At 41.0% G+C, this 25,848-nt stretch overlaps 2 protein-coding genes across 2 annotated transcripts in view; one reads left to right on the forward strand and one right to left on the reverse strand.

Moving 5' to 3' along the window:
- Positions 1-25,848, reverse strand: part of LOC119653701 (ionotropic receptor 25a) — a 65,063-nt gene that overhangs the window by 19,385 nt on the left and 19,830 nt on the right. The window lies entirely within an intron of this gene.
- Positions 1,893-24,728, forward strand: LOC119653703. The gene is made up of 2 exons (XM_038058579.1): positions 1,893-2,386; positions 22,867-24,728. The coding sequence occupies exons 1-2, from the start codon at positions 2,248-2,250 to the stop codon at positions 23,547-23,549; spliced, it is 822 nt and encodes a 273-aa protein (XP_037914507.1). The 5' UTR covers positions 1,893-2,247; the 3' UTR covers positions 23,550-24,728.

Here is a 25,848-nt window from a genome sequence, read left to right on the forward strand (position 1 = left end):
CACAGTGAGGAAGGGTGGAAATTCCTTAGGCCGACTCAACACCTCAGTTATACTGTGTGCCAACTGACTGTGTACGCTGGTAACTTTCTTATCCCAGAAATTCTGCACCCGATCTAGACCTGGGCCCCTGTTTATGGCTCGTCGAACTTCTTCTTCGGTAACATCCGCAAAATTCATGCCAGGCGTATTGGCATGGCGGGGGCCTTCGGCGGTGATCCACTCAGCATGCTGGGTGGGTAACCCCTAAAGTCCACCCCAATACTCTTTCGCTTCCGTCACCGAGAACTGTATTGTCTGAACGCTCTTTTGGGATTCGTTGAGAGATCTGAAAAAGCTCCGCTGGTTCCTCGCGTATATTGCATTGTGGACACGTCTGGAATGACTTTCGCCATACCGTCGTAACCGACTGCATATGACAGAAATTTTCTGCTTTAGTGTGTTTAGAATTTCAATTACGGGTGTCTCACTGGGGGTGGCATAGTTTCTATAAACTCTCTGCACTTTATTTCTCATCCGTCTGCTGGCATTGCCAATGTTGATCTGAATCAGTCTAGCAATGGTCTCGTTGGCCACTCAAACCAATAAAACGAAAGCAAATCTTCCGACCATGCAATCTGATAGCCGTAACTTCACCATAATACACAAGTGATTGTTGTTACAGCAGCAACATATCAGCACACAGCCGAGATGCAATCTCATCATTGATTTGAAATAGAATTCCCGGAGTTGCTGGAGATGCATAGACCCTGGGAATATCTGATCTATGCAAAGAATCGATATCCGAGAATTCTATACATGCTTTGGAATTCGTCCCGAACCTCAGCTGGACGGTGGAGAAGAGTGCTTCGGCGAGTACTGAAACTGCTGCCTACAATGCGGCGTGGTGTTGTTGATGCCGTCGCCTCTGCCCCCATCGACTCTTGGTCACCAGTTTCCCGATGGCCACAAGTCGAATACGCTGCCTGATGATGGCCGGGGTTGTGTCGTTGCGAGTTATAAAGCGGTACTGATCTGCGACTCGCTACACAGTCACGTGCGCGAATTGCGGGAAACGCTCGACGAATCTCTGATGCAACAAGGGACAGTAAGATGTTGTACCCGCCCCCGCCGTTATTTCGTAGTAGGAGCGGATGATGAAGAGGTTCATTTCTTCAGTCCACTTCATCCTCTGCCTACGCGAACCTACTGAAGTGGTCACCACAAATTGTGGCGAAACAGCTGCAGCAGGCGGAACAATGCTCCTGGTCGTCCTCAACCTACTCCCGTCCGTTTCTAACCTTGGGCAATGGAAAATTATGTCCTCAAGTATAGCGGTTTATTCAGGAAAGTCGAGAGATTCGTCCAACCCAAACCAATCCAAATACCTCATGTAACCACCATATCTTATGTTTTAACTCAACCCAATTCTTAATACACGGAGCTAACGAACTTGAAGGGGGACTGTTAAGTTCAAGGGTGATCGATTGTTACGATAATATAAATCAACACAAGCGGGAAGTTAAATGAAAAAGGGTTGTACAAAGGCCTAACGAAAGGTGGGTAGAAAGTGGGGGATTCCCCCAGGCCAGGAGTTTTCTGGGGACCCGGAATAGAAATTTCGTTGAAAAAAGAATAGCAGCGGGGGGCGCATAATTGTCTTCCCTGGGTTTCCTCTTCACGGACCTGGTTATTCAATTTTCCTCTTTTCAAACTGAAAATTAAACCGTTACTTACATATCAGCTCGCAACTCCATAGTTTCTGATCCGATATCACAGCAATATCTGGTTGTTATCCATTGTTGTGTCTCCAGTTCTGGAAACTTTATACTTTGTGGAACACATTTACCGGCTTTGTGCCGCTAATTATAATGATAAGTCCATCAGCATCGAAATTAAAAGCGAAAACATGTTTATTTTCGTTAACTGGGAGTTGAATTTATGTAACACGAGCGTCATCGAACGACACACAACATCCATCACTCGGGGGCCGGTCGCTCCGCGGAGTCGGGCAGAATGTGTGCGAGCGACGCTTCGGCCGTGCCTGCGATACTGCAAGCCCCCGCCAGGCTGGTATCTGGCGTAGCTTTGGCTCCGTTCTGTCAGAGTACGCCTAGTAGCTGTCACGGGCAGATAATCGCGGAAAAGTCGCGCGACTTTCTTCCTATTCCCAGCGACTTCGTCTAGTATTAACGGATCGTAAACGGACCCTTTGTGAACCGCTCGTCGGCGATTTGAATAAGTTCCCGCGCAATTCCGCGACGTCTAGTTATGAGAATAGACGAGGCGAAGCTCATCGAGGAAGTCAAGAAACGGCGTCCTTTGTGGGACCCGCGCTTGAAGTCGTATCAGAGCCGCGAATTGAAATGGAAATTATGGAATGAAGTGGCTGAAAGTCTGGATATCAGCAGTAAGTGGACCGTTTCATTATGTTTGAGATGTAGTAATTTCGGACGTGCCGCTGCGCCCGTAACCGTTCTCGGGCGCATTGTTATGTTTGAATGGCGCTGCAATGTGCATCGCATGTCTGCAAGCGAGCGCAAAGTGCATCTTGCGGGCCGCCCCCACACTACCTCGTCCGCCCCCTGAACATGCACTGGCAATTAAACTTACATAACCCAGTTAATTTATCTAAGCAGTCCGTGCTCTTTGAGAATCAGATGCTCCAATTAGACTATCTATCGCGGCCATATGAATGTTTACAGTTTCTGGGTCAGTGGCCTTGCCACTTGCAAGCAGACGGTACCGGGCGCTGCACTGCACATGCTTTCGAACATGTGACAACACCTGGTATGTGACGCCACGTCGTCATCATTGATGCAGTTCGCTATCTTAGTCCCCAGCCGGGAAGTTCGTCAAATTGAAGGCCAGCGAAACGGCTTCATTATCGCACAATTATAATACCCCAACAGATATCAACACACTCCGCGTGGAATCGGTGCAGCCACACTCCCGCGATTCGGGCGCTCTCTCGGCCAATGTTTACTGGAAAGCTCCCGGCCGGCGAACTAAGAAAGTTTATTTTGGCTTGGGCAGTGGTTTCGAAGCTTGGCTGAGTGCGTCGTTGCTCGTCCTTGCACTTATTATTAGTTTCAATTAGGAGTGTTAGCACGTAGAAAGCAGTAAGAACGCATGTTTACAAATTCGTAAATACACTTGCTCACGCACTAAATATCTAATAATAATAACAATGGCGCAGCAGTTAAATTTGGAAATATGACAAAAATAATAGATGCACATTTTCCACATTCCTAAAAAAATTTTACAGATACTCGTATTTCATTTTTAAAAAAAAACTCGGGCCATTCAATACTTTAAGTGGTGCAATAAACCTATTTAAAACAATCTATACTCTTATGAATTTGAATGAAAAAAAAATTCTGTTATAGTTAGAAAATGTTAAGTAAAGGCATATTGGTATCTAACTGAAACCAATGTATCCTTTCCTATTTTTTAATATTTTTAAGGTTAACAAAACCTTATTAAATTCGATTTACTGCCTGTCTGTCTGTCGCACACACTTTTCTCGAAAACGGATAAATCAATTCCAACGAAATTTGATGGACATATAAAAACTATAAAATTTTATTTTAAAATCCTCTAATTCCAAGAATCCTAAGCAGACCTTGATGTCATTTTCACAGTATCTTATAGTGTCCGCAGCTTTGCTACATGTGTAGCACTTCATTCGCCTTTTCCAGAGAGGCACCCCTTACATTTCCCAATATCATCATTATCAACGGCGCAACAACTGGTATCCGGTCTAGGCCTGCATTAATAAGGAACTCCAGAAATACCGGTTTTGCGCCGAGGTCCACCAATTCGGTATTCTTAAAAGCTGCCTGGCGTCCTAGCCTACGCCATCACTCCATCTCAGGCAGGGGTCTGCCGCGTCTTCTTTTTCTACTATAGATATCGCCCTTATAGACTTTTCGGGTGGGATCATCCTCATCAATACGGATTAAGTGTTACCTATTCAGCCGTACTTTATCCACAATCTGACGGTCATGGTATCGCTCATAGATTGCGTTATTATGTAGGCTACAGAATCGTCCATCCTCATGTAGGGGGCCAAACATTTTTCGGACGATTCTTCTCTCGAACACGGCCAAGTGTTCGCAATTTTTCTTGCTAAGAACCCAAGTTTCCGAGGAATGGAATGGTATGTCTTGCCTTTATTGATGTGCAGCCCAATATCTCGCGCCGCCTGCTCAATCTGGATGTGTATGCCTCGGGTCGTTCTTCTTGATGTCACATTTACCTCAGCATCACGGATCACTTTCTCGAGGGCCAGGTTAAAGAGGACGCATGATATGGCATCCCCTTGGAGACCGTTGTGTCCGGATGGCTCAAGTGGTTAGAGCGCTGGGCTGTCGTAGCGGAAGGTCGCGGTTCAAATCTCGCTGGGGGCAGAGGAATTTGTTATCGTGATTGGATGTCGGACACCAGTCGACTCAGCTGTGAATGAGTACCTGAGTCAAATCAGGGTAATAATCTCGGGCGAGCGCAATGCTGACCACATTGCCTCCCACAGTATACTGTGGTGTACCGTTACGGTCTTGAATGAAGTGCTCTAACACACTTCAAGGCCTTGATCCAATATGGATTGTTGCGCCAACGATTATTATATTATTATTATATTATTGGAGACCGTTGTTGATGTTGAATGGTCTTGAAAGTGGGCCTGCTGCTTTTATCTGGCCTCGCACATTGGTCAGGGTCAGTCTAGTCAGTCTTATCAATTTCGTCGGGATTCGGAATTCTCTCATGGCCATGTACAGTTTTACCCTGGTTATGCTATCATAGGCGCCTTTAAAGTCGATGAAGAGATGGTGCAACTGATGGTCATATTCTAACAGTTTTTCGATCACTTGCTGCATAAAGAAAATCTGATCTGTTGCTGATTTGACTGGAGTGAAGCCTCTTTGGTATGGGCCAATGATTTTCTGGGCGTATGGCACTATCCGGCCTAGCAAGATAGCGGAGAATATCTTATAGACGGTATTCAGCAACGTGATACTTCTATAATTGCTGCACTGTGTGATATCTCCTTTTTTATGTATGAGACAGAAAATGCCTCTTTGTCAGTCGTCAGGCATTGATTCGCTGTCCACACCTTGAGCACAAGTTGATGAACCACTTGGTTTAATTAGTTGTCTTCATATTTAACCAATTCGGCTGATTTTCCATCGGCTCCTGGCGACTTATGGTTTTTAAGCCGATGAATTGCACGGACTGTTTCTTCTATACTTGGTGGTGGCAGTATTTGTCCGTCGTCTTCATTTTGCGGGACTTCCATCTCGCCGATGTTCTGGTTGTTCAGTAGTTCATCAAAGTACTCAACCCATCGCTCCAATATACCCATTTTGTCGGAAATCAGATTTCCTTCTTTGTCTCGGCAGAATGAACATCGAGGTGTGTAAGGCTTCATCCTGTTGAATTGTTGGTAAATCTTCGGTGCCTGGTACGGTTGCTCCCTGTACTTTTCGAGTTCACAAACCTGTTGCTTCTCCCAGGCTTCCTTTTTTCCGTTCAGCATTACGCGGTATGCAGCATTCCTCCGTTCCTTTGCTAGCTTACATTAATCGTCAAACCAGCCGTTCCGACTCTTTTTCCGGCTGGGTCCAAGTATGTTTGTGGCCGTATTTATGATAGCGTTCTTCAGGTGATTGTGAAGATTATTTGTTGATGCTTCATCTCCATGATCTCTGTTGACTGCGGTTATTGCTGCATTCATTTCCCTCTTATAAGTGTTGCGGAGGGCTGTGTTGTGGATACCTTCAATGTTAACTCTCACCTGATTGTCAGAGGGGATTCTGGGTGGTGTTGTTATTGGAGCTCGGAGCACCATGCCAACATGCACTTGGTCAATTTGGTTGAAAGTGGTCCTGTCTGGAGAGGCCTATGTATGTTTGTGAACCGCTTTCCGCGCAAACCAAGTACTTCCAACAACCATTTCGTGTGATACTGCTAACTGGATAATGCGCAATCCGTTATCATTGGTATCTCTATGTAAGGTATGGGAGCCAACGTATCCGCTGAATACGGGCTCCGTCCCTACTTGACTGTAGAAATCTCCAAGTATGATTTGGATATATATATGAACTGCCTCGCAGAAAGTATCCTTCTCCGACTCTGCAGTCTCCTCTGTAGGGGCGTGAACGTTTATGAGGCTTATATTTCTAAACTTGCCTCGCCAACGCAGAGTGCATAGCCTTTCGCTTATATTTTCAAAGCCGATAACAGCAGGTTTCATTTTTTGGCTGACTAAAAATCTTACTCCGAGCACATGGTTTACTGGATGGCCGCTATAATATATGGTGTAGCGACTCTTCTTCAGGAAACCGGTCTTTGTCCAACGCATCTCCTGTAACGCTGTTACATCAGCCCTATATTGGGACAGGGTATCGGCTAGCTGCTTGTTAGCTTCATCTCTGTACAGGGTGGAGATAGGGTTTGGTAGTAGAGCTGTTGGTGTTGGTTCAGCAGGCGTTTCACAGGTTTTATGCTCCATCGTGGGTACCAATCCACGTTTCGCCTTGGGACCTATACTATCTTTGAATTACTTACCGTTTTTCTAAATTCATCTCTTTTCTGTAGGCGGACTTCACTCTTAGTTGCTTGATTTTTTTGTCTTATGAGCGATTTTTTCCGTGCAATTCTGCCATGAAAATAATTTTTATGCAGAATATGTGTTTACACTTATGTCCTTCCCACTTTTATTTTGGAGGAAAATCTGCAATTCCCGCGCAGTTTTGAAAGAATTTGTTTTTGTTATTTATAGTATATCTCATTCTTCTTGATTATTCAAGATATTTCCTTGTCCGCTTCGACTTTTATAAGTCAGACGAAATTCTTCCCGGTACTCTTTTATATACGTGGGCGTGGATAGTGGATTTACTTCTTTTTCGCTATCTTAGGGATTTCCCCGAATGATTTCCTTTCTTTATTTAATTTCATGATTAGTTGACGCACTTGACAAGAAACTTGCTAGGAACCTTAATGCACACACAAAATAAATCGAAAGGCGGAAGCTCGTCGCTTAAGGCATGAAAGGTTTTGTTCTTTCTTTTTGTAGAAATAATTGGATTCAGGTTGGTTCCATTTATATTTAGCTCATAGTGTGTACATCCGATATAACTTTATTTCTTAGGGAGTTCTCAGTTTTCTCAAATCAATATTACAGCAGGACTAATATTTTAATATATATGAATGAAATAAATTGGTATTAAACAGGAAATGTTTCACTCCATTCTTTGAATTACCTCAATATTATGGACATACAATTTTGTTGCAAGTTCAAGGCAAAATGTTTACTGATTAAAAGTTAATGACAGTTGTATAGGATTCTCATGAGGTACCTAATTAAGTACTTTTGATACGATGATATCAACAGCTTTATAATTGCTGTTACGATTACTCCCACTGAATGATTTATTTTATTTCCCCCCAAAACATTACTTAGTAATGATGATAATTTGCCGCGGTATTGTAATAAACCTTATCAATGATGCATGTAATTCCATTCAGGCACAATATTTCCCACTCAATTTGGAGATAACAATGTGAATAGCAACAATTAATCGTGTACGTATGTACGAGTATACTAAATTTAGGCTACTAAGCAGGTTCTTCTAGTGATGATCTGTAGCTCCTCAAAAAGCAACGAACTCGACCCTGATCTTTTCACATGAAATAGAACATAAACAGATCATTGATCTAACGTGTTCTCAGATATCAGCATAAATATTTACGAATGGCGAGTTCCGTTTATCTACTTAATTTGTATTAGTGCTCGTTGAAGGTGTGTTAGCGTACAGTAAATGGATATCCAGAAAACTAAGAAACTAAATTCGATTGTATCAAAACCAAAACATTTCCAAGCTCTCTCTGAATGTAAATTAGCAAGAGCATTGCGCTAATTTGTAAAGGTTATGTCGTTCTTAGTGGTAGTAAGTTTGTCTTCAAATTAAGTTCTTAATTATTCTGAATTTCTATTGATAAAGATAAATTTATTTCAGTGGTTCAGAACATTTTCATTTTTTATGTGTGATAAGTTTAGTCATAAAAAAGAAATTGTAGGATATTTAGCTATTTGAGCCTTGGTCTTAGAAACCACCATAGGACCTGGAGAAGAAACAAGTCAGAATACCGGAAGTTCGCGCTTCGGGTATAAAGGTTTTGTGTTCATCTTATGTAAGAAACATCAACGCACATTTTTCTTTTCGAATATAGCTATAAATCCAACATAATCCTTCATATTTTTCGAAACTACAAGACATACGTACATATTACAGCCTTAGATGTTATCCTGACCTTAAACAAACAAACTGCCTATTTCTGAATACTCTCCATATATATGCACGTATATAAATTTATCGTACCCATATTTCCGATTTACTTCGTGCACAAAATACATCTATCTGAATTAGTCACTATCCGCAAATTTCAATAGCCGCATATACTACATACTTACGTACACACATGTCTTTTTTAAGTCATTGATATTCTCATACAAATGACTAAAAAGCTAAAACAAAATAATTCTTTGCGACCCCATTTATATGAACTTACTTCGTTGTGGTATTGACGAATTGATATGGGACGATGACGTCATACACGTTGTAGAATGCAAGAAATTCACAAAAAATGGCAAAGCTTCATTCCCTATAACTTTGTTAATAATAGTTGGATCTTTTTTAAACCAAATTCTGCGCTATATTATCCCTTATATCCATGGCAAATTTGTACTTCTGGGATGAACATAAGGGGGGTGCCGGGTAAATTTCTAAAATGTGGAAATATACTATTATTAACTTTATTTGTGCAGATATCGGAACCGGATGTATTTTGAGGTCTAGATTTCGTAGAGATACACCACTGTGATTTTTTTCAGATTTTTCAGTTGGATAGGTTCTGAGAACGAGACCTGTTACACTTTTTGGTGGTCATATTTTGAGCCCTCACTCCCCTACGTTTCACCCTACAACAAGTAATAATTGAGCCCTTTTGTTTGATATCGCACATGGTCACATTTTATGAAAAAAAATGTTGCACCCTCCATTCACAGGTATGGGGAGCCCCCCCTTAAACTTGACATAAAATGGCGCCACTTGCTTTATGTAAAGGGAACAACAGATCACACGCTCCCACCGATTTTCGACAATCGATCTTGCCGTTTCCGAATAAATCGGGTGTAACAGACAGACATCGACCCGATTCTAATAAGTTTTTGTTTCACACAAAACCTCAAAAACAGATTCATTTTCGATTTATACATTTTCTTCTCGTTATCGATGATGTTTTTCATTCTGCCTTGGCTGGGAGGCATGGGGTCCAGGAGACGATATCATCTTTCCTCAAACACGTCGACTACACTGATGACATCAGTCATGGGCCTGATGGCTCTGAATTTGGAAAAGGAGGGAAACAGTGTAGGACTGAAAATAAACACCACCAAAAACAAGGTTCTCAATCTGACACGCCCACCGTAACCTATTGAGCCGGATTTTATCCACAACAGGACGGTCGTGGTACCGCTCATAGATTTCGTCATTATGTAGGCTACGGAATCGTCCATCCTCATTTAGGGGGCCAAAAATTCTTCGTAGGATTCTTCTCTCGAACGCGGCTAAGAGTTCGCAATTCTTCTTGCTAAGAACCCAAGTTTCCGAGGAATACATGCGGACTGGCAAGATGATTGTCCTGTACAGTAAGAGCTTTGACCCTATGGTGAAATAGGATCTCTTGGCTGACAACAACCGTGCGCGGATTTCATCATCGTAGCTGTTATCGGTTGTGATTTTCGACCCTAGATAAGAGAAATTATCAACGTTCTCAAAGTTGTACTCTCCTATCTTTATTATTCCCGTTTGACCAGTGCGGTTTGATGTTGTTGGTTGGTTGGTTTTCGATGCTGACGTTGCCACCATATACTTTGTCTTGCCTTCATTGATGAGCAGCCCAAGATCTCGCGGTAATCGCCGCCTGGTCGATCTGGATGAAAGCAGTTTATACGTCTCGGGTAGTTCTTCCCATGATGTCGATATCGTCAGTATAGGCCAGTAGTTGGGTGGACTTGAAGAAGATCGTACCTCTTGCATTTATCTCAGCATCACGGATCACTTTCTCGAGAGCCGGGTTAAAGAGGACGCATGTTAGGGCATCCCCTTGTCGTAGACCGTTGTTGATTCGAATGGTCTTGAGAGTGATCCTGCTGCTTTATCTGGCCTCGCACATTGGTCAGGGTCAGCATAGTCAGTCTTATTAATTTCTTCGGGATACCGAATTCTCTCATGGCCGTGTACAGTTTTACCTTGGCTATGCTATCATAGGCGGGCCTAAAGCCAATGAATAGATGGTGCAACTGGTGTCCATATTTCAACAGTTCCATCACTTGCCGCAGAGAGAAAATCTGATCTGTTGCTGATTTGCGTGGAGTGAAGCCTCTTTGGTAAGGGCCAATGATGTTCTGGGCATATGGCGCTATCCGGCCTAACAATATAGCGGAGAATATCTTATAGATGGTACTCAGCAACGTGATACCTCTATAATTGCTGCACTGTGTGATATCTCCAGAGACAGATAATGCCTCTTTGTCAGTCGTCAGGCATTGATTCGCTGTCCCATACCTTGAGCACAAGTTGATGAACCACTTGGTGAAACTGGTCGCCTCCATATTTAACCAATTCGGCTTTAATTCCATCGGCTCGTGGCGACTTATGATTTGTAAGCCGATGAATTGCACTGACTGTTTCTCCTAAATTTGGTGGTGTCAGTATTTGTCCGTCGTCTTCAGTTGGCGGGACCTCCAACTCGCCGATGTTCTGGTTGTTCAGTAACTCATCAAAGTACCCAACCCATCGCTCCAATATGCCCATTCTGTCGGAAATCAGATTTCCCTCTTTGTCTCGGCAGGATGAGAATCGAGCTGTATAAATCTGCTTTCGCTATTTTGTCTAAAATATGGAAATACAACTACCTCAACACCAACATCAAGCTGAGACTATTCTGTGTCAAGGCCATTGAGAAAGTCAATAGAATAGTAGAGGAGGAGTGTAAGGCTCTCGGAAAATCATGAGGTGCTGTGCATCATATTGTCGAGAACTGACAACGATTGTGCATAGATGAACTTGACGCGCTGCGTCCCACATAGAGGTTTATGACAACTATACACTGCCAGACATACACGACGAAAAGAACAATTCGATTCAAAGAATGTGATCACCGTATTCTTTCATAGTAAACTCAACCAAATGAGACATTTTATTAAAGCCCTTCACAAAGATGGTAAGGAATCTCAGGAGAACAGATGGGGACTAGCATACAAGGAACTGGTGATATTAGGAGCAAATTGGAACTGAAACAGTAGTAGAAGTCGACTAGAGTTAGAACAGAAATCCGAAGGCTCTTCAGACCACCACAGAAGCATCAAACATAGGATCTCTTCTAAAGATGGTAAGGGACAGCATAGTCTTGCGATATATCCAAAGGTCACGGAGACGGGTAAAATTGGTTTTTATTCCGAAAGCGAGTAAAAAGGATGCTTTTCACCCTAAATCGACAACACATCAGAGGTACTAGATATCCTGATCCGTAACGAAATGTGAAATAGTGTCACCGCTAATGCGGAGTATGATAATTGATGGACTGCTAGGGGGGTTGCCAAATACTGGAATACAGGTCCAGAATTACGACGAAATGCAAATTCAAGCCTCAAAGAGAACTGAATTCGCAGTTACTATCGCATGCGTGATTCTTGTAAGTTAAGCTTGTTATCATATCCTTATGATAGCAAGCTCAACTTACTTTTCTCATTGTCGGATTCATAAAAGAATTAAGATATATGAAATTGACTTTTGATTCAGTGCAAATGGCCTTTAAGAATATTCGAACCTACCGTTGGCGGATACCTATTTTAGACAAAAATGAAGAAAGTCCAATCTGCAAACTAAAGGTAAAAACCGAACTTTTATTCTAGGTGAACATATTCATTTTGAAATGGAAACTTTTTCCCATTCCCAATGACATCGAAATTTATCAACAAATCATAGATCAACGAAACACCAACCACAGCCGAAATCAAAAGCGGCATGATCGCAACAACTATTTTGGCGGGGAACCAAGAAATACTAGAAAAAAGCTTTTTATCTTTTTTTACTAGAAAAATAAAGTGAAGACCATTCAAATTTATTATTTGCAAGTTACTCGAATTTGAGGCAGTATCCCTACTTGTTCTAAGAAGTAAAAAACTTGCAGCATTTATTTTCGACCTAATTCAGATCGTTGAAGTTTGGCAGTTGGCACACAATCCGGATCGTACGCTCGATATAGGAGAAGTTCAATCGCGTTAAGTTTTTCACATTTTCCTTAGTTCGTCTGGCGGCGTGTGGTTTTGAGTTGTATTGTTGCAAAGGTACCAGTTCTTGATTGATCGCAGCAGGATATTTTTCGCTACGCATATATTCGCCAACATTTTACAAAGATGAGGTCTGTGTCAATGGTCCCATCACTTGGAACCAACTCCTTTTGAAATTCCATTGAAAATTCAATAATACATTTCTTGAAGATCGGTCGTGTTTGACTACTGGTTTTGCTTGTCCGAATTACCTCAATTCGGTGAATAAAATGGTTGCCACTATCCAGTGATTCTTGGCACCATTTTAAGTTTGCTTTTCTGTCAGGTGATGAAACACTTCTCCATCGGTTATTTTCCCAAGAGGATGGAGATGCCGAATCATTGACGGTTGAGCAACATCGAGTTCAGCAGTACATAAAGCTTTGGCATCTGCAGTAGTTGGTCGAGCCTGATGTGACTGACTTTCGAGCCAATCTTTATTTTTCTTCAATTTTTGACCATACTCTCATCTTCTACTTGGCATATTGCTTATACTGCGGCGATTGTATTCAAATTTAGATTTAAAAAAAAAAATTAGAAAATAAATAGTTAAAAGTAGAAAAGCTACTTAAAATAAAGAAACGGTACAAAAATAACAATACAGTCGAGTGCCGATCGTACGTTGAGGCGCATCGTAAAACTCGTTTCGCAAAGTCTGTCGTGTGTGTGTAGGTGGAAGATATACATGCCGTAGTGTTCATGCTGTGCCATCATAATCAATATTTAATTTAAAGATGTAAAACATTTAGTCGTAAAAAAGAATTTTTACTCCGTGCACTAATTTATAAGGAACAAAGGGGGGGAAGAACAAAAGTGTTATCACCGGGTAATAGAAAACAATCTATGGTGAGAAAACTCCATAAAAAGAACGGAATAAGAAAAACCCGTATTAGAGTGGCCCGCTTGCCAATGGCGGGTGGCTCCAGGAGAAATGGAGTTGGTATATAACAACGCATCTGCGACCGTATCAGTAACTAAATCAGAGGGCGACCCCGATGTTATTATTAAGGAGGACACAGCATCCTTTGTTACGGAGAATCAGGAAATCGCAACCCTGAAAAAGCAGAACGCGGCCCTCCTCTGCAAATCAAAGGCCGTACTCGACAAGAACTAGTCTCTGGAAAAGCTGGTGTGGGGACTGTAATCGATGATTACCTCCCTTAAGGCAACTATTCGGGCAACGTTCGGGGGATCGTGCCCGAAAACAACCACCACTTCAATGATGCAACAGCGCCAAAAAACATCATCAGGTACTCCAACCACGCTCATCGGGGCAACTGCAACAGAAGACAGAATCAACGAAGACGGACACAAACCAGCCACCCCAACCAAATCAGTCCTGCAATAGCTACCTTCGTCCAAAGGGACAACAGAAACAAGATCCTCGGAAGAAACAGGTAAGTACCAAAAAGTTCCCCAACTGTAATGGCAGAGCCTTCCGAAAACTTCACGGCCACCCAAACCATATTATCCGTTACCAAGGACTTCCTGGTTACAAAATCAGGAATCTTCAACCACCCTTCAAAAAGAAATACTGAAGATCTTCTTGCGAAAAAGCAGGCGAAGTCCTTCACTTATATATTCCCTTCGGAGACAACGACATCACTTATCATTCGTGTGCTAAACTACAGATACTCTCTACAGGGGTTTGCCGATGATCTAAAGGCCCAAGGCACTCTACCGTGCAGTACGAAAACTGTTATCTGCAATATCGCTGCGTCAAATGTGATGGCAAGCACTGACCAGGTGTGTATTCCAAGGCGCCGGACTAAAGTCTCGATTACGTGAACTATGGGGTAACTGACTACCCCGCTAACTTCCGCAAGGTTTCTAACTTTGCCAAAGTTATGCCGAGGTAAATTTCGCCTCCATCGAAATCACATCTGGCTTCTCCTATGTCGTTTGCTTCTATTGTCCTCAACTTTTTGACTCGATTGGCCTCTCTATCATCATATCCTTCTGCGCGAACTGGCCCCGAACCCGCACAGCTGGCAAATCGTGGTTCCTAATCTCTGGGTTTAGCTCAAAGAACAGGCATATCTCTTGGATTGATTCCTATATAAACAACAATGGTCGCCAGTAACATCACGCACTCCCTACTCCGTACTCCCTACTTACAAGAAAAGAACTGCCACTCTTACTTTCACCACTTCCTGATTAGCGGTAACATTATCATAAATCCGATCCTGAATAAGTTTCCATTTCTCGAAACCGTCCCAAGTATCAGTGACCACGATGCCATTATTCTTGATATCCATCTTCCTGATAGAATCATGTGTCCACCACCCCTGCATCTAACACCAGGAATGCTAACTGACTGTTTAATAACGCAATCCTTAAAACCAAGCTATCCCAGACCCAACTTCCTCAAAGCCAGTAGATATCCAATGATGTAACTGATAGCACCGGTTGCTAGTACACTTAAGTATTTCAGGAGTATGCGATGAGCTTGTGTCAACTCACACTTTTAACTAGTAAAACCTTATCTCTCTCCCGTTCAACGACCTCCAAGATATCCAGTGTAGAAAAAACCCTTCCAAATTCGCTCTTAAGAACAATCCCATTAAGATCTTCCAATATGCGAAGACTTCATAGTTTACACCTCCACTAAGGACACAGTATGCAGGTATGTTCGTCTGAATTCATATTTGGCGAGTTTTGCCGATCCTTTACCATGTGGAAACTAGCAATCAATCCAAGTACAAAACGATTGTCTTCCGGGGGAATAGATGGACGGCGACTCTGAGAAGAGAACTTGTCCCTCATCGTCAATTCCCATTATTAACGTTAAACAAGTCGTCTATCTAAACGGCACCACCCCCTCGAACTTATCTAACAGCCCTCATGTTAACAAGATACTGAGCCTACTATAAACGGTGTCTTCAAATCAGTATGTCCTGTCCTTCGATTCAATGAGCCTATTCGACAGAAGGTAAAAATTTTCTGCTACAGACAGTTAATTCTTCTGGACGGATATCTCCTCTAGATATATGCGCATATGGATCCTCCGCCACTGTATCGGCATATTTGACAACAACGTTGTTATGAAGAAAATATCCTACCAGACCTTTTACGACACTTCCCGAACACCGCGTATCAATGTAGTCATAAGCAGTAAAATTCCTAGATAGGTGTCAAGTAGCAGTTGCCGAGTGTCTGGGGTTTGATATCAGGGAGGAAAATTTCCTCCACAAGAATCAATTTCCGCAAACCCTCATCACTTACACCTGTGATAGCCGTCTATACGACAAGGAAGGTAGAGTAGTTCTCTACATTAATTGCCACTAACATTCCCTTTCCATCCCAAAATCCTAACCCATCCCTTTCTTTCCACCTCGTCAAACCCACCCATTCAACCGAACTGCATTAATTGAAGGTTTTTTTTTTCAAAATTCCCTCCAAACGCTTCTCATGATTTAGATACAAACATCATCGTGAAATTTTATTAGTTTAAGTTCTGTAGTTATGGCTAGATTTAAGATTAAGTTAGCTGGTAAAGTTTCTTAGATTAAGTTGGTTTTAAAATTCGGATGTCCATTATTTATGAATAAAAATGTTGTTTCAAAAAGATATGTAACACATAAATATAAAATAATATTTTATTTTAACACAACTTTTGCAACATATTACAAAGACAACGCACGATTACTATTTGTAGACACAAAGGTAGGAGCGTTATGAATGGAAGACATTTATTAGATATTCTAAATCGAGACGCTCTGAATTTTGCCTCCATGGCCAAAAGATTGGCCAATTGACCGGGAGAAAAAAACAGACATTGATCGTAAGAAGATGACATTGTGAACACCTTACTGCTGATTTGTTAGGTCTACCAAGAGAAAGTCAAAAAATCAACCTTTAGTCATACTTGTCTTTCTTGTTCCCTTCAGCAGCGTTTGACTAACTTTTCACTTTGGAAGTGCGTTAAAGGAATGACGTGTCAGTAACAGATAGGTGCAGCAATAACCTACTTGTATTATATCATCAATGCGCTATTTTGTCTTCAGCAAGATACTAAATTTTGAGAGATCCCATAAATTTCAACTTTGGTAACTTCTTGCAATTTATAAATCTTCTATTCTCTAGAAAACTGAAGATTCAACCTGAACATATTTCTGGATATCGTACAACACTTCGTTAATGTTTGGTGCGAAGGCATGATATATAGCATTTCCACCTCTAGCTAACGAGGTTCCAGAAGAAATTAACACTTTTCCAAATCAAATTCAGAACTTTCCGTATAAAATTTACAGGATGAAATTATTGCATAAATGTAGAACACTACATTCCCACTTTTCATATATACTTCATTTTTCCCTTAGATTACGTAACAATTCGATAGTATTGGGCTTTGCTATATATATTGACGTGCCATCTAATACTTAATTCAGCTTCATCCATTGTTGATAATTCGCCGGCTTTTATATTGTCAATTTTCGTCTAGTTTTTCACATTCTGTGATGTGAATGACCGCCTTATCCGTTTAAGCGATAGATTGTATCTACTAGATTAACGTCTGATAACTGAAATGGTCAATCTATTCTATTGATTCTATTTTCCTTTTTTCATGGTGCGCAGAAGCGATTTCGATATTTGGGATCATTGTATTCCTGAAGAGCCCAATTTCGATTAGATTTCTAATATGCTTTTCAGCAGATTTCAGAGATCAATTAACTTGACAAAACCTTATGTTGGGAGGCATCCCTGAATATGGACCCTGATAGAATGTTTTATGGTGCTTCAAGGAATCTTTTAACTTTCGGGACTCTAGGGAACAATTCATTCCCTCTTGTGAAATTGTACAAATGTATTGCGGGAAGCCTAACGGAAATCAACGCAAATCCGGAGTTGAGTTGCAGCTTACGCCAACCGTAAGGCACACCCTCATTACCTGGAAGCTGATTTCAGACAGGGTACTATCTGCGGGAACGGAGACTATAAAGAAGGCCATCATGGTCGCTTGCCTTGGCTTGGGTGTTGTATCCATAGCTTCTCGCAGGGTTGGTCGCTTACTTGATTCAGCTATCGTTCGACAATAGGCGATTTATATTGCTGATTAGAGAGCATATGTCTTGGAGAGTGTGGAGAATATTGATGAGCATCGAGCAGTCACTAAAAATACTGCGTATTAAGGGCGACAATTGGAGGAATTAACGGAAGTGGCAATGGATACGTCACACATTAAGGAGCCGACGAGTGTACCGCCCTAAAAACGCATGGCGCTGAACAGTGAAGAAAGAATGCTAACTTCTCGGAAATTTCCAATTTCAGAAAATGTGCACAGCGTATAGGTGTAGTCGATACGCAATGTCCTATTTATTGAAAAATAAAGGTGTTACGATATGAAAAATCCCCGCCGAGCTTTAGACACGTCTGATACGTATCGAAAAGATATGAGTACCCCGAAACCTGCCAGTGTAAGGAGCGAATGAAACTCTCGTACGGCTTCGCTCCGAAAACTCGCACGCCTTCTAATCACACAGATTTTGTGTAAAACAAAATCTTATTAAAATTAATTCATTGTCTCTCTGTCTGTTACACACAACTTTTTCAAAAACGACTACACCCACTCAAACGAAATTTGCTGGACATATGGGAATTCAAGGGGGGCTCCCCACACATGCAAAGGGGAGACGCAACATTTTTTTTCTCCTAATGTACCCGTGTTCGATATCAAATGAAAGGTTTCGACTTTCTGAAATTCATATTACTATTTGATGTAAATTGTAAATTGCGTTAGTAAGGAGCCAAAATATGCACTCTTAAAGTGAGACGGGACTCATTTTCGGAAACCAAAAATCTGAAAAAAATCAGGGTGATGCACTTATGCAACTAAATTTTTGACTATCAATATACGGAACTGCCATACAGTCATCGTTCCTCACAAAGGGAAACACAAAATCTTTTATACCTGAAGTGTCGAGCCCAAAGTCGAGATGAGGATGTGGAAAGTGTGTCTTAGCTTCTAGATGTATGGCTGCATTACATAACAGAGCTCATAAACTGGAACTCGCTTCCTCTTCGATGATATTCCCCGTTTCCTCACATTTACTGGTCCTTTTATTGGACCAAAATACTTTCCTGCTTTTGTAGCCGTTTACTTCAGTCCTTTTGTTCAACAGGCACACTCTTCGGATCGTTTCCTGAATTGAACACCAATTTTTAGCCCGCTAATAGCGACACCATAAAAGGAACTGAAACAAATATTGATCAAGAGGTTTTCTTGTTTCCTTGTTATGATCCAGGTAGGATAGCTAAAACTTGTTACGATAAAAAGTAAGTTAAAGTTCATTATCATTGAATGTCTCAACCGTTAAGGTATTGTAATCCCGTCTGTCAAAGATATTACAAACAATGGCGTTTGACGGTATGTGAAGAACCTGACGCCGGATCCACATGTTTACCAAACCTCAACCAGCCATCGTAGATTTAAACGTGTGTGGATAGAGTGTTCGGCTTGGTTTGTGTTTGTGTAGGTTTACAAGCGCTTGTCACCGCCTGCTCAGAAAACACTAACGCACTTGCAAACGCGGTTCGCCAAACGTTTGTAGCGATTTGGAGTTTGGGGCAAGTGCCAAACGTGAAGAGCAGCATATAATTATAATATTAAGTTTCTAATCTTCCGAAAAGGAGCCGTCGCGTTCCCAGGAAGAAAATTGAGCAGCTGCCCGAAAAACAAAAACTAAAAATGAAGGTTGTTTTGAAACAGGTCAATCGACAGGAAGGACGAAAAGAACGATTCCTACCGGGGCCGGAGGTGTTTTTAGCAATCGAAATAGAGACACTTTAGCAAAAATTGATTGATTGTTCAATTTCAAGATGGGCGCATAGTTTTCACTCCGAGCACAAATTTTCTCTCTCTGACTCTCTGGTTGCCGAAATGGCTTCACCTACTTCAGAAAGTTGGCTTCGGGCTTTGCACAGTGAAGTTTAGGGTACAGAAATGCGGGTCTTTGTTAGAATGCATTTCAAAGAATGAGAAAGGAAGTATACTTTTGCCGAATATCATGAGAGTCAAGTCCTGAACCTCGGTAACGTTTTCACATTTCCACGATTTAATTTAATTGGCGTTAGAATTCTTAATGGCAACTACATAGCGGCGAGAATTTTTAGCAGAATATCTAGCGGCCATTAGTATACTGTCTGTCGCTCAATATACTCCGCGCACGCATGGCAATGGGTGGCTATTAGAAAGTTATATACACTCCCTACAACTCACAAGGTACTAAGGAGAGTTTAGTGCTTCCTTTTAGTATTTGAATTTTGGAAAAATTAACAAAGGTAAAATGGCCGAAGCTTCTTTAATAAGGACACTAGATATTTCCAGTTACAAATCGCCCTGCTTTGATTAATTCAAAAGAAATTATCCTGAAAAATGTTTGCCGACTTTTTAAATTCAAAAACAAGGTAAGGTTCTGAAAGAACCCTACATAAAATCCCAAAATGAGAGAGAGTTGTAGAGATGAGACTCGTGCCCTTGGTTAGAATTATGTGGGAAATCTTGTCCTCTGAAAAAACTTCGGGCGCGGGGCTCCTCCTCCCTGATCAGAATTGGTATTGTTTTCGAAAGTTGATAAGGACGGTGATTTGTGATTAACAGTTATATATTTTTTTTATAAAGAGAACTCCGTCATGTCATTTACATAGCATGCTAGTCCAAAGCCACGATAAAGGAGAACGGTCCTACCTGATTCCTCTTAGTGGCAGGTCCCGCGAAAAGCCCACCAGGAAAACGTATTCAATGTCGTTAAAAAACTATCGTGTTGAATAAAAAGCCTGGGAGAATTCTGAGGCATTCATCTCAGTCAACACGGCCGGGCCGTGATTCTGCCGAGAAATCAAAAAAGGTCCTTGGAGCATCATGGATGACATCAAAACGTATGTAAATTAGTCGGAACCCAATAAACACGTGTATGAGCCCTAGATATTGATACTCTTATTAGGAGCAGGCAAAGAGGGTGACGAGCGTTTAGATGATTTTTCGGACATTCATGATCTTATATTTGTCAATATATGGTTTATTAAACGATTCTCTTATATTTCTACATTTTATTGTCGCTAATATCCTCATAAAATGCCGAAATTTTACCATCGTCACTGACTGCAAAGCCGTCTCCTATGAGAGCATTGCACCTCCAGAACGGCCGTTGATTGCGAATCAAGCCACTAATAAAAATTTGTATGGAACGCATTAGCCTGCCGTGAAATAAATGATGGCGATTTTGTGAGAAAAAAGATGAAATGATGTCACTTACGCGATTGCCGGCCATTACGAGTAGGGAAATCAGACTAAAAACATGATCCAGAAAGCAACAATACTTGGAGCAATTCTAACACCATCTAACTGGCAAGAAAGCACTACCGTTCAAAAATGGGAAAAGCACAGTAGTCGAGCAGTATGTTCAAATTTCTTTCTGATCCGGTTGCTGTTCCATACCATGAAGATTTTTGAATGAATTCTTGAGAACCGTAGTCGCGACATCGTCCAATTAACAATGAATCAAGTGAGGATTTCTCAAGAATTACAGAACTACTAACGTAACACACCCTGCATGCTTACTCATGGAGAAATACTGTGTGAAGCACAGCCCTCTATACATTACATTTCTGGATCTAGAGAAGGCATTTGACCATGTGCCATGCAAACTCATCTTATAAGCTCTGCGACAATTCCTAATATTAAAGAAACTCGGACGTTGGTTAAATTGCTCTACCGTGATCCAAAGCTTGAAGTGTGGCAGGTATATCAAAATCGCTCCGTTTTTCTGTCGGTGGCCCTCTCTTCCATTCCTTTTTGTGCTTGTTATGGAGACTACCACACAGGACATCCAACGTCCAGCGCCCTATGCGCTGCTCTATACAGGTGATGTTTTCCTAGCGCCTGATAGTAAAGCTGATCTCGAACAGCTTGTCCAAAAGTGGAATGGTTGCCTGAACTTGGACTGAATCTGAACTTTTGATGGCTGACCCTAATCATTATCACTGTCAGTGGCAGCGACCTGCCGAAAACTGAGCGATTTAAATATCTCAGATCAACGAACGTCTTAAATCGACAATGTATATAGTTTGCCCTGAGTGTTGGTCAACTTTAAAAGGCAATTTACGAAGTCTTGAGGTAATGAAGATGGAACTGTAGCATCGGATCCGTGGTGAACATGCCAACATCACATCTGAAATGACAACACCCATAATTGATCTAGGGTTGCACCGATCGTGTGGAAATCGCGAGAGAATCGTCTACGAGGGGTGACGTCCTTTGTGGTTTTACGTGAGTACCAGCGCGTAGACTTAACCCCGCAACTTGACTTTTTAGAACTGAGGAAGAAAGCAAGTGGATTGCTTTTCTGACCACAATCAGAACCCCACTGTGACAAGCAACAACGGTACCAGTCTATACTGAGTACATGCTTCAACATTCATACTAGTGGATGCAAGACTTACCGAACCTCTACCGAATTAAGGAGTACGGCATCCGAGTTGAAACACACGTTTGAGGCCCGAAGATCTCTTTGTCCACTTGGACGTAACCACAACCCCCATGAAACGCTACAACCGAACTGAAAGTACATGAACTAGGAATTCTCCTGAGACTTGTAAATTCAGAGAGTTATCCCGGTTTCCATGGTACCTGTATATCTCTAGTATGGGTTCGTGTCCGAAGCCACTTCAGATGAGTCCTCGTGCAGACTCGGGTCTGATCGACCTAATTTAGTCTTTGACTTTCGCCTGCTGCATCACGGCCAACAAACCAAAGTGAGTATGTCCTTTCCCGGTGCTACCATGTAGAGTTTCTTTTCGGCCACTTGGTTTAAGTCTGGCCGAAAGGGTTCCTGCCCCGTCTTTCTCGCCGCCACTCAGAGGACGTGTTTTCGAGGGGTGTGGACATGTAATTCGTGCTAATGAAAACTCGCTTGCCAAGATTCTTCTGAATATCTAATTCGATGGGAAGCGACCAAAAGACTGACGTAGCAATGTTGGCTTGATACATTAGGTGGTGATTTGAGAGCCTCTCTATTCCATCCAGATCAATCGTATGCCCGAACAAAGTGGCGAAGCGACCAAGATGAGCCGACTCCGCTTCTAAACGGGACAAAGGTGGTTAAAGAGAAGAAGGATGAATAAAGGGTGGGTACCGAAAATCGTTACATCCACGTCAATACACGTATCCGCTTTCTTCCTATTAAATCAAAAGCATTGCCCATCACTTTGGAGAGCGGAAGAGGTAATTTGAGGGCACGTGGTTTTGGTATAGTAATGTCGATATCCAGAGACAAAATCACTCAGTGATATGTACCAAGTTATAGAAAAAAAGAGAATATCGAAAATTGGCAATGAAACATATTAATTGGTTCTTCATTGTGTTAGGCAGCGTTTACCGAAAACTGACCTTACAAGCTCGCTGTAAACTACAACAAAGAGTGAATTACACATATTTACCACCATCGAGTTATTTACAAACATCTTTTCATAGATTCTTATTTTTTGCCTTCCAGGAGACGCAGCTCAAAAAAAGTTTAAAAATATGAAAGATATATTCCGTCGAGAGCTAAAACGCAATGCCGCTAAGGCTAAACAGAGAGCAGATTCTATCAATTCAACCAACTCTGAAATGGACTCAGCAAGTTCAACTAGCTCCAAATGGCGTCTATTTGACGATATGGTTTTCCTTAAGGATTGTTTAGACGTTCGATCGCCACGAGTCCAAAAAGTTCCAATCGAGGAAAGCAGCACCGATTTGGATAACTTCGATTCAGAACTGTCCGATTCATTGACAGATTCATTCGCAACACTTGATGATATAAACAATGATTTATTCTCAGCACAAAACCAAACGACCGTGCCCATTTTAAACTACCCACCGAAAAGGAAGTCGTCCATGCATTCAACCCCTGAATGTAAAAAATTCAAATCAATTGATTTAGAAAGCTTAGCGCAAATTTTGAATGCAGAGACGGAGAAGAACTATCAAGATGACGACTATAGTTTCCTGATTAGTTTTTATCCGTATATTAAAAGAATGCCTGAATTATCAAAACTCCAATTTAGAGTAAGAATGCAAGAGTTGTTATATAATACAATGGCCGAAATTGAAGCGGCTAATTCTTTAAATAATGCGTTGCAAGTTCAGATTTCATACGCTAGTCCTGGAGACGTTAGTGATAAGACAATAAACTAAGTAATAAGATACATTTAATACTTAATTACAGTTGGTTCGAACAAAGTCTAGGTTCAAATTGTAGTTTGGTATTGTCACAAAAGAAGAAAGTCATGGAAAGTGGAAAAATAGATGCAGCAGATTTTCTCATGCAAGAGGCTAATTCAAAAAATCTCACAGGATCTTGCAAAAATCAAGGTTTTTGCATGGTTCATTTACAGTAATTTGAAACGTTTGGAAGTGAGGTAAATTATCGCAAGGTTGAGCACATCATCTAGCTCTGCTGTCATTCATTTATGGCCCTTGTTTAGAGAACGGGTCTACATCTCGGTCTAATGCAATTGCAATTATTCTACGATAGCGCAGTATTTGAATAAATGAAGTATAAGTAGTCGTCTTAGGTGCCTTGTATATATTACATACAATGAAGAGAAAGCACGTCTGTGAAAAATGCTAAGATCACATTCTACAGTTGCCATATAATCACAAAAGACTTAATAATATTTGAATAGCTTTATTTTTATCTAACGAAAACGGTCAAACTGTAATTCAGATTTTTGAATACGAAATAACGTAATGTTTTAAAATTTACTGTATTTTTGAGATTCATCCATGTAGGACTTGACTGAAAGATGATGCAAAATATATTTCGATTCAAGCCTTTGTGAATCAGGGTATTTGTATTTTACCAACGCGAACATTCACAAACTTTATAAACTAAAAACTAGGATATCTTTCTATATATGCATCGAGATTATTTTGCTTTAAGAATGAAGATCTTGATATTACAAGTATTGCATTTACATTTTTATAGTTGTTAGGTTATCGAATCACTTATTTATGTGTGGAAAATCGAATTGAATCACATAATGATTATCCCTCAACCAATTTTCCGTCATTTACTGTTCCCGGCACTTATTGAAGGCTTTTCCAGTTGCTGTGATTGATAAACGAATCTTTATCGATATAAAAAATGAAATGGTTCATTGAGGGATAATTGAAAAAGTAGCAGTTGCTTATTGGGGTTTCAGGAGAAACTTCTACTTTTGAGCTTATATTGTAATTTGCCTATGCATTTACCATTTTCCTTCATTGTATACGTTAGGTTATAGAAGCCCATTTTATTAGTAAGTAGAGTTAAGTTGACTTTATATATTCCCTAGTCAAGCTCAACAATAAAAATGCTTTCTATTTCAGAAATGCTTGTTTCTATTCTCCTATTTAATTACATATTTCAATGTAGTAAACGTTGCTCGTAAACAGAAATGTTTCAACACACACTCCTTAGATTATAATAAATATCCTATATTGGTATAGCAGGTAAAAGTTGACTCATACGTTCTTTTATTTTTTTAGACACCTCAGAACGGGCACTAAAATGGCATCAGTCACAGATAACGCCAGTCACGTTAAAAGTTATTAGTAATGAAAGTCAAACCAAATTATCTACATAGCAGCATAACATAGCAAATGTTAAACATAGAAGGTGTTTGCTGGATGGATGTGGTGATAAAAGTCAAATAGTCACAACAAATTTAGACTTGATCTACAGACAATGGGTGGTTCAATTGTGAAAATTAACGAGATAGAGTTGAAAGGAGATTCTAAATAATTGACAATCTTTGCGAAAACAGATTGATTTTACGCAAAAACCACGCTACCAAAATATACAAATTGTTCGACGACTTCGGTCTTTTGTCCATTAAATAGGAAGAGTGCGATGACCCGTCAGACAGCGAACTTTGGTTTTATTTGTGTTTATCAGGGTCACTTTCCTTCCTTCTCCAAGGCTAGAACTATTTGCCGAAGTCGACGACTTGATGAGAAAGTCATCAAGTCTGAATTACGTGTAATTCTTCATAGAACCATTTTTCTTTGCCATATCAGGGATCTCCGTTGGCGCGTAGCACTATATAATATTTATGCTCTTTAACCTGGACCTGAAACTTACAGTCCGTTCCGTTAAATATTAGCTCCTAGGTCATGAGAGCGCTTTTTACGATAGCCGTCAGTAAGAGAAGTACTCTCCAGAGTTCCACTACCTCACCTCGCTTAGGCCCAGAAGTATCATCATTATCAATGACGCAACAACCGGTATCCAATAGGATAAGGATAAGGAACTCCAGACATCCCGATTTTACGTCGATGTGCAGCTCAACATTTCGTCCCGTCTCCTCGATCTGGATGAAGGTGGATGGTACATCTCGGGTTGTTCTTGGCATAATTTCAATATCGTCAGCATAGACTAGTAGTTAGATAAACTTGAAATGGATGGTGTCTCTCGCATTTATATCAGAATCACGGATCACTTTTTCCAGGG

Source organism: Hermetia illucens, chromosome 4 (assembly GCF_905115235.1).
Source record: "Hermetia illucens chromosome 4, iHerIll2.2.curated.20191125, whole genome shotgun sequence".
In the NCBI taxonomy this organism is placed as follows: Eukaryota; Metazoa; Arthropoda; class Insecta; order Diptera; family Stratiomyidae; genus Hermetia; species Hermetia illucens.

Coding starts and splice junctions, on each gene's coding strand:
- LOC119653703 (XM_038058579.1), top strand. CDS start 2,248: ATGAGAATAGACGAGGCGAAGCTCATCGAGGAAGTCAAGAAACGGCGT. Junction 2,387..22,866: donor TGAAAGTCTGGATATCAGCA/GTAAGTGGACCG, acceptor TTTGCCTTCCAG/GAGACGCAGCTCAAAAAAAG.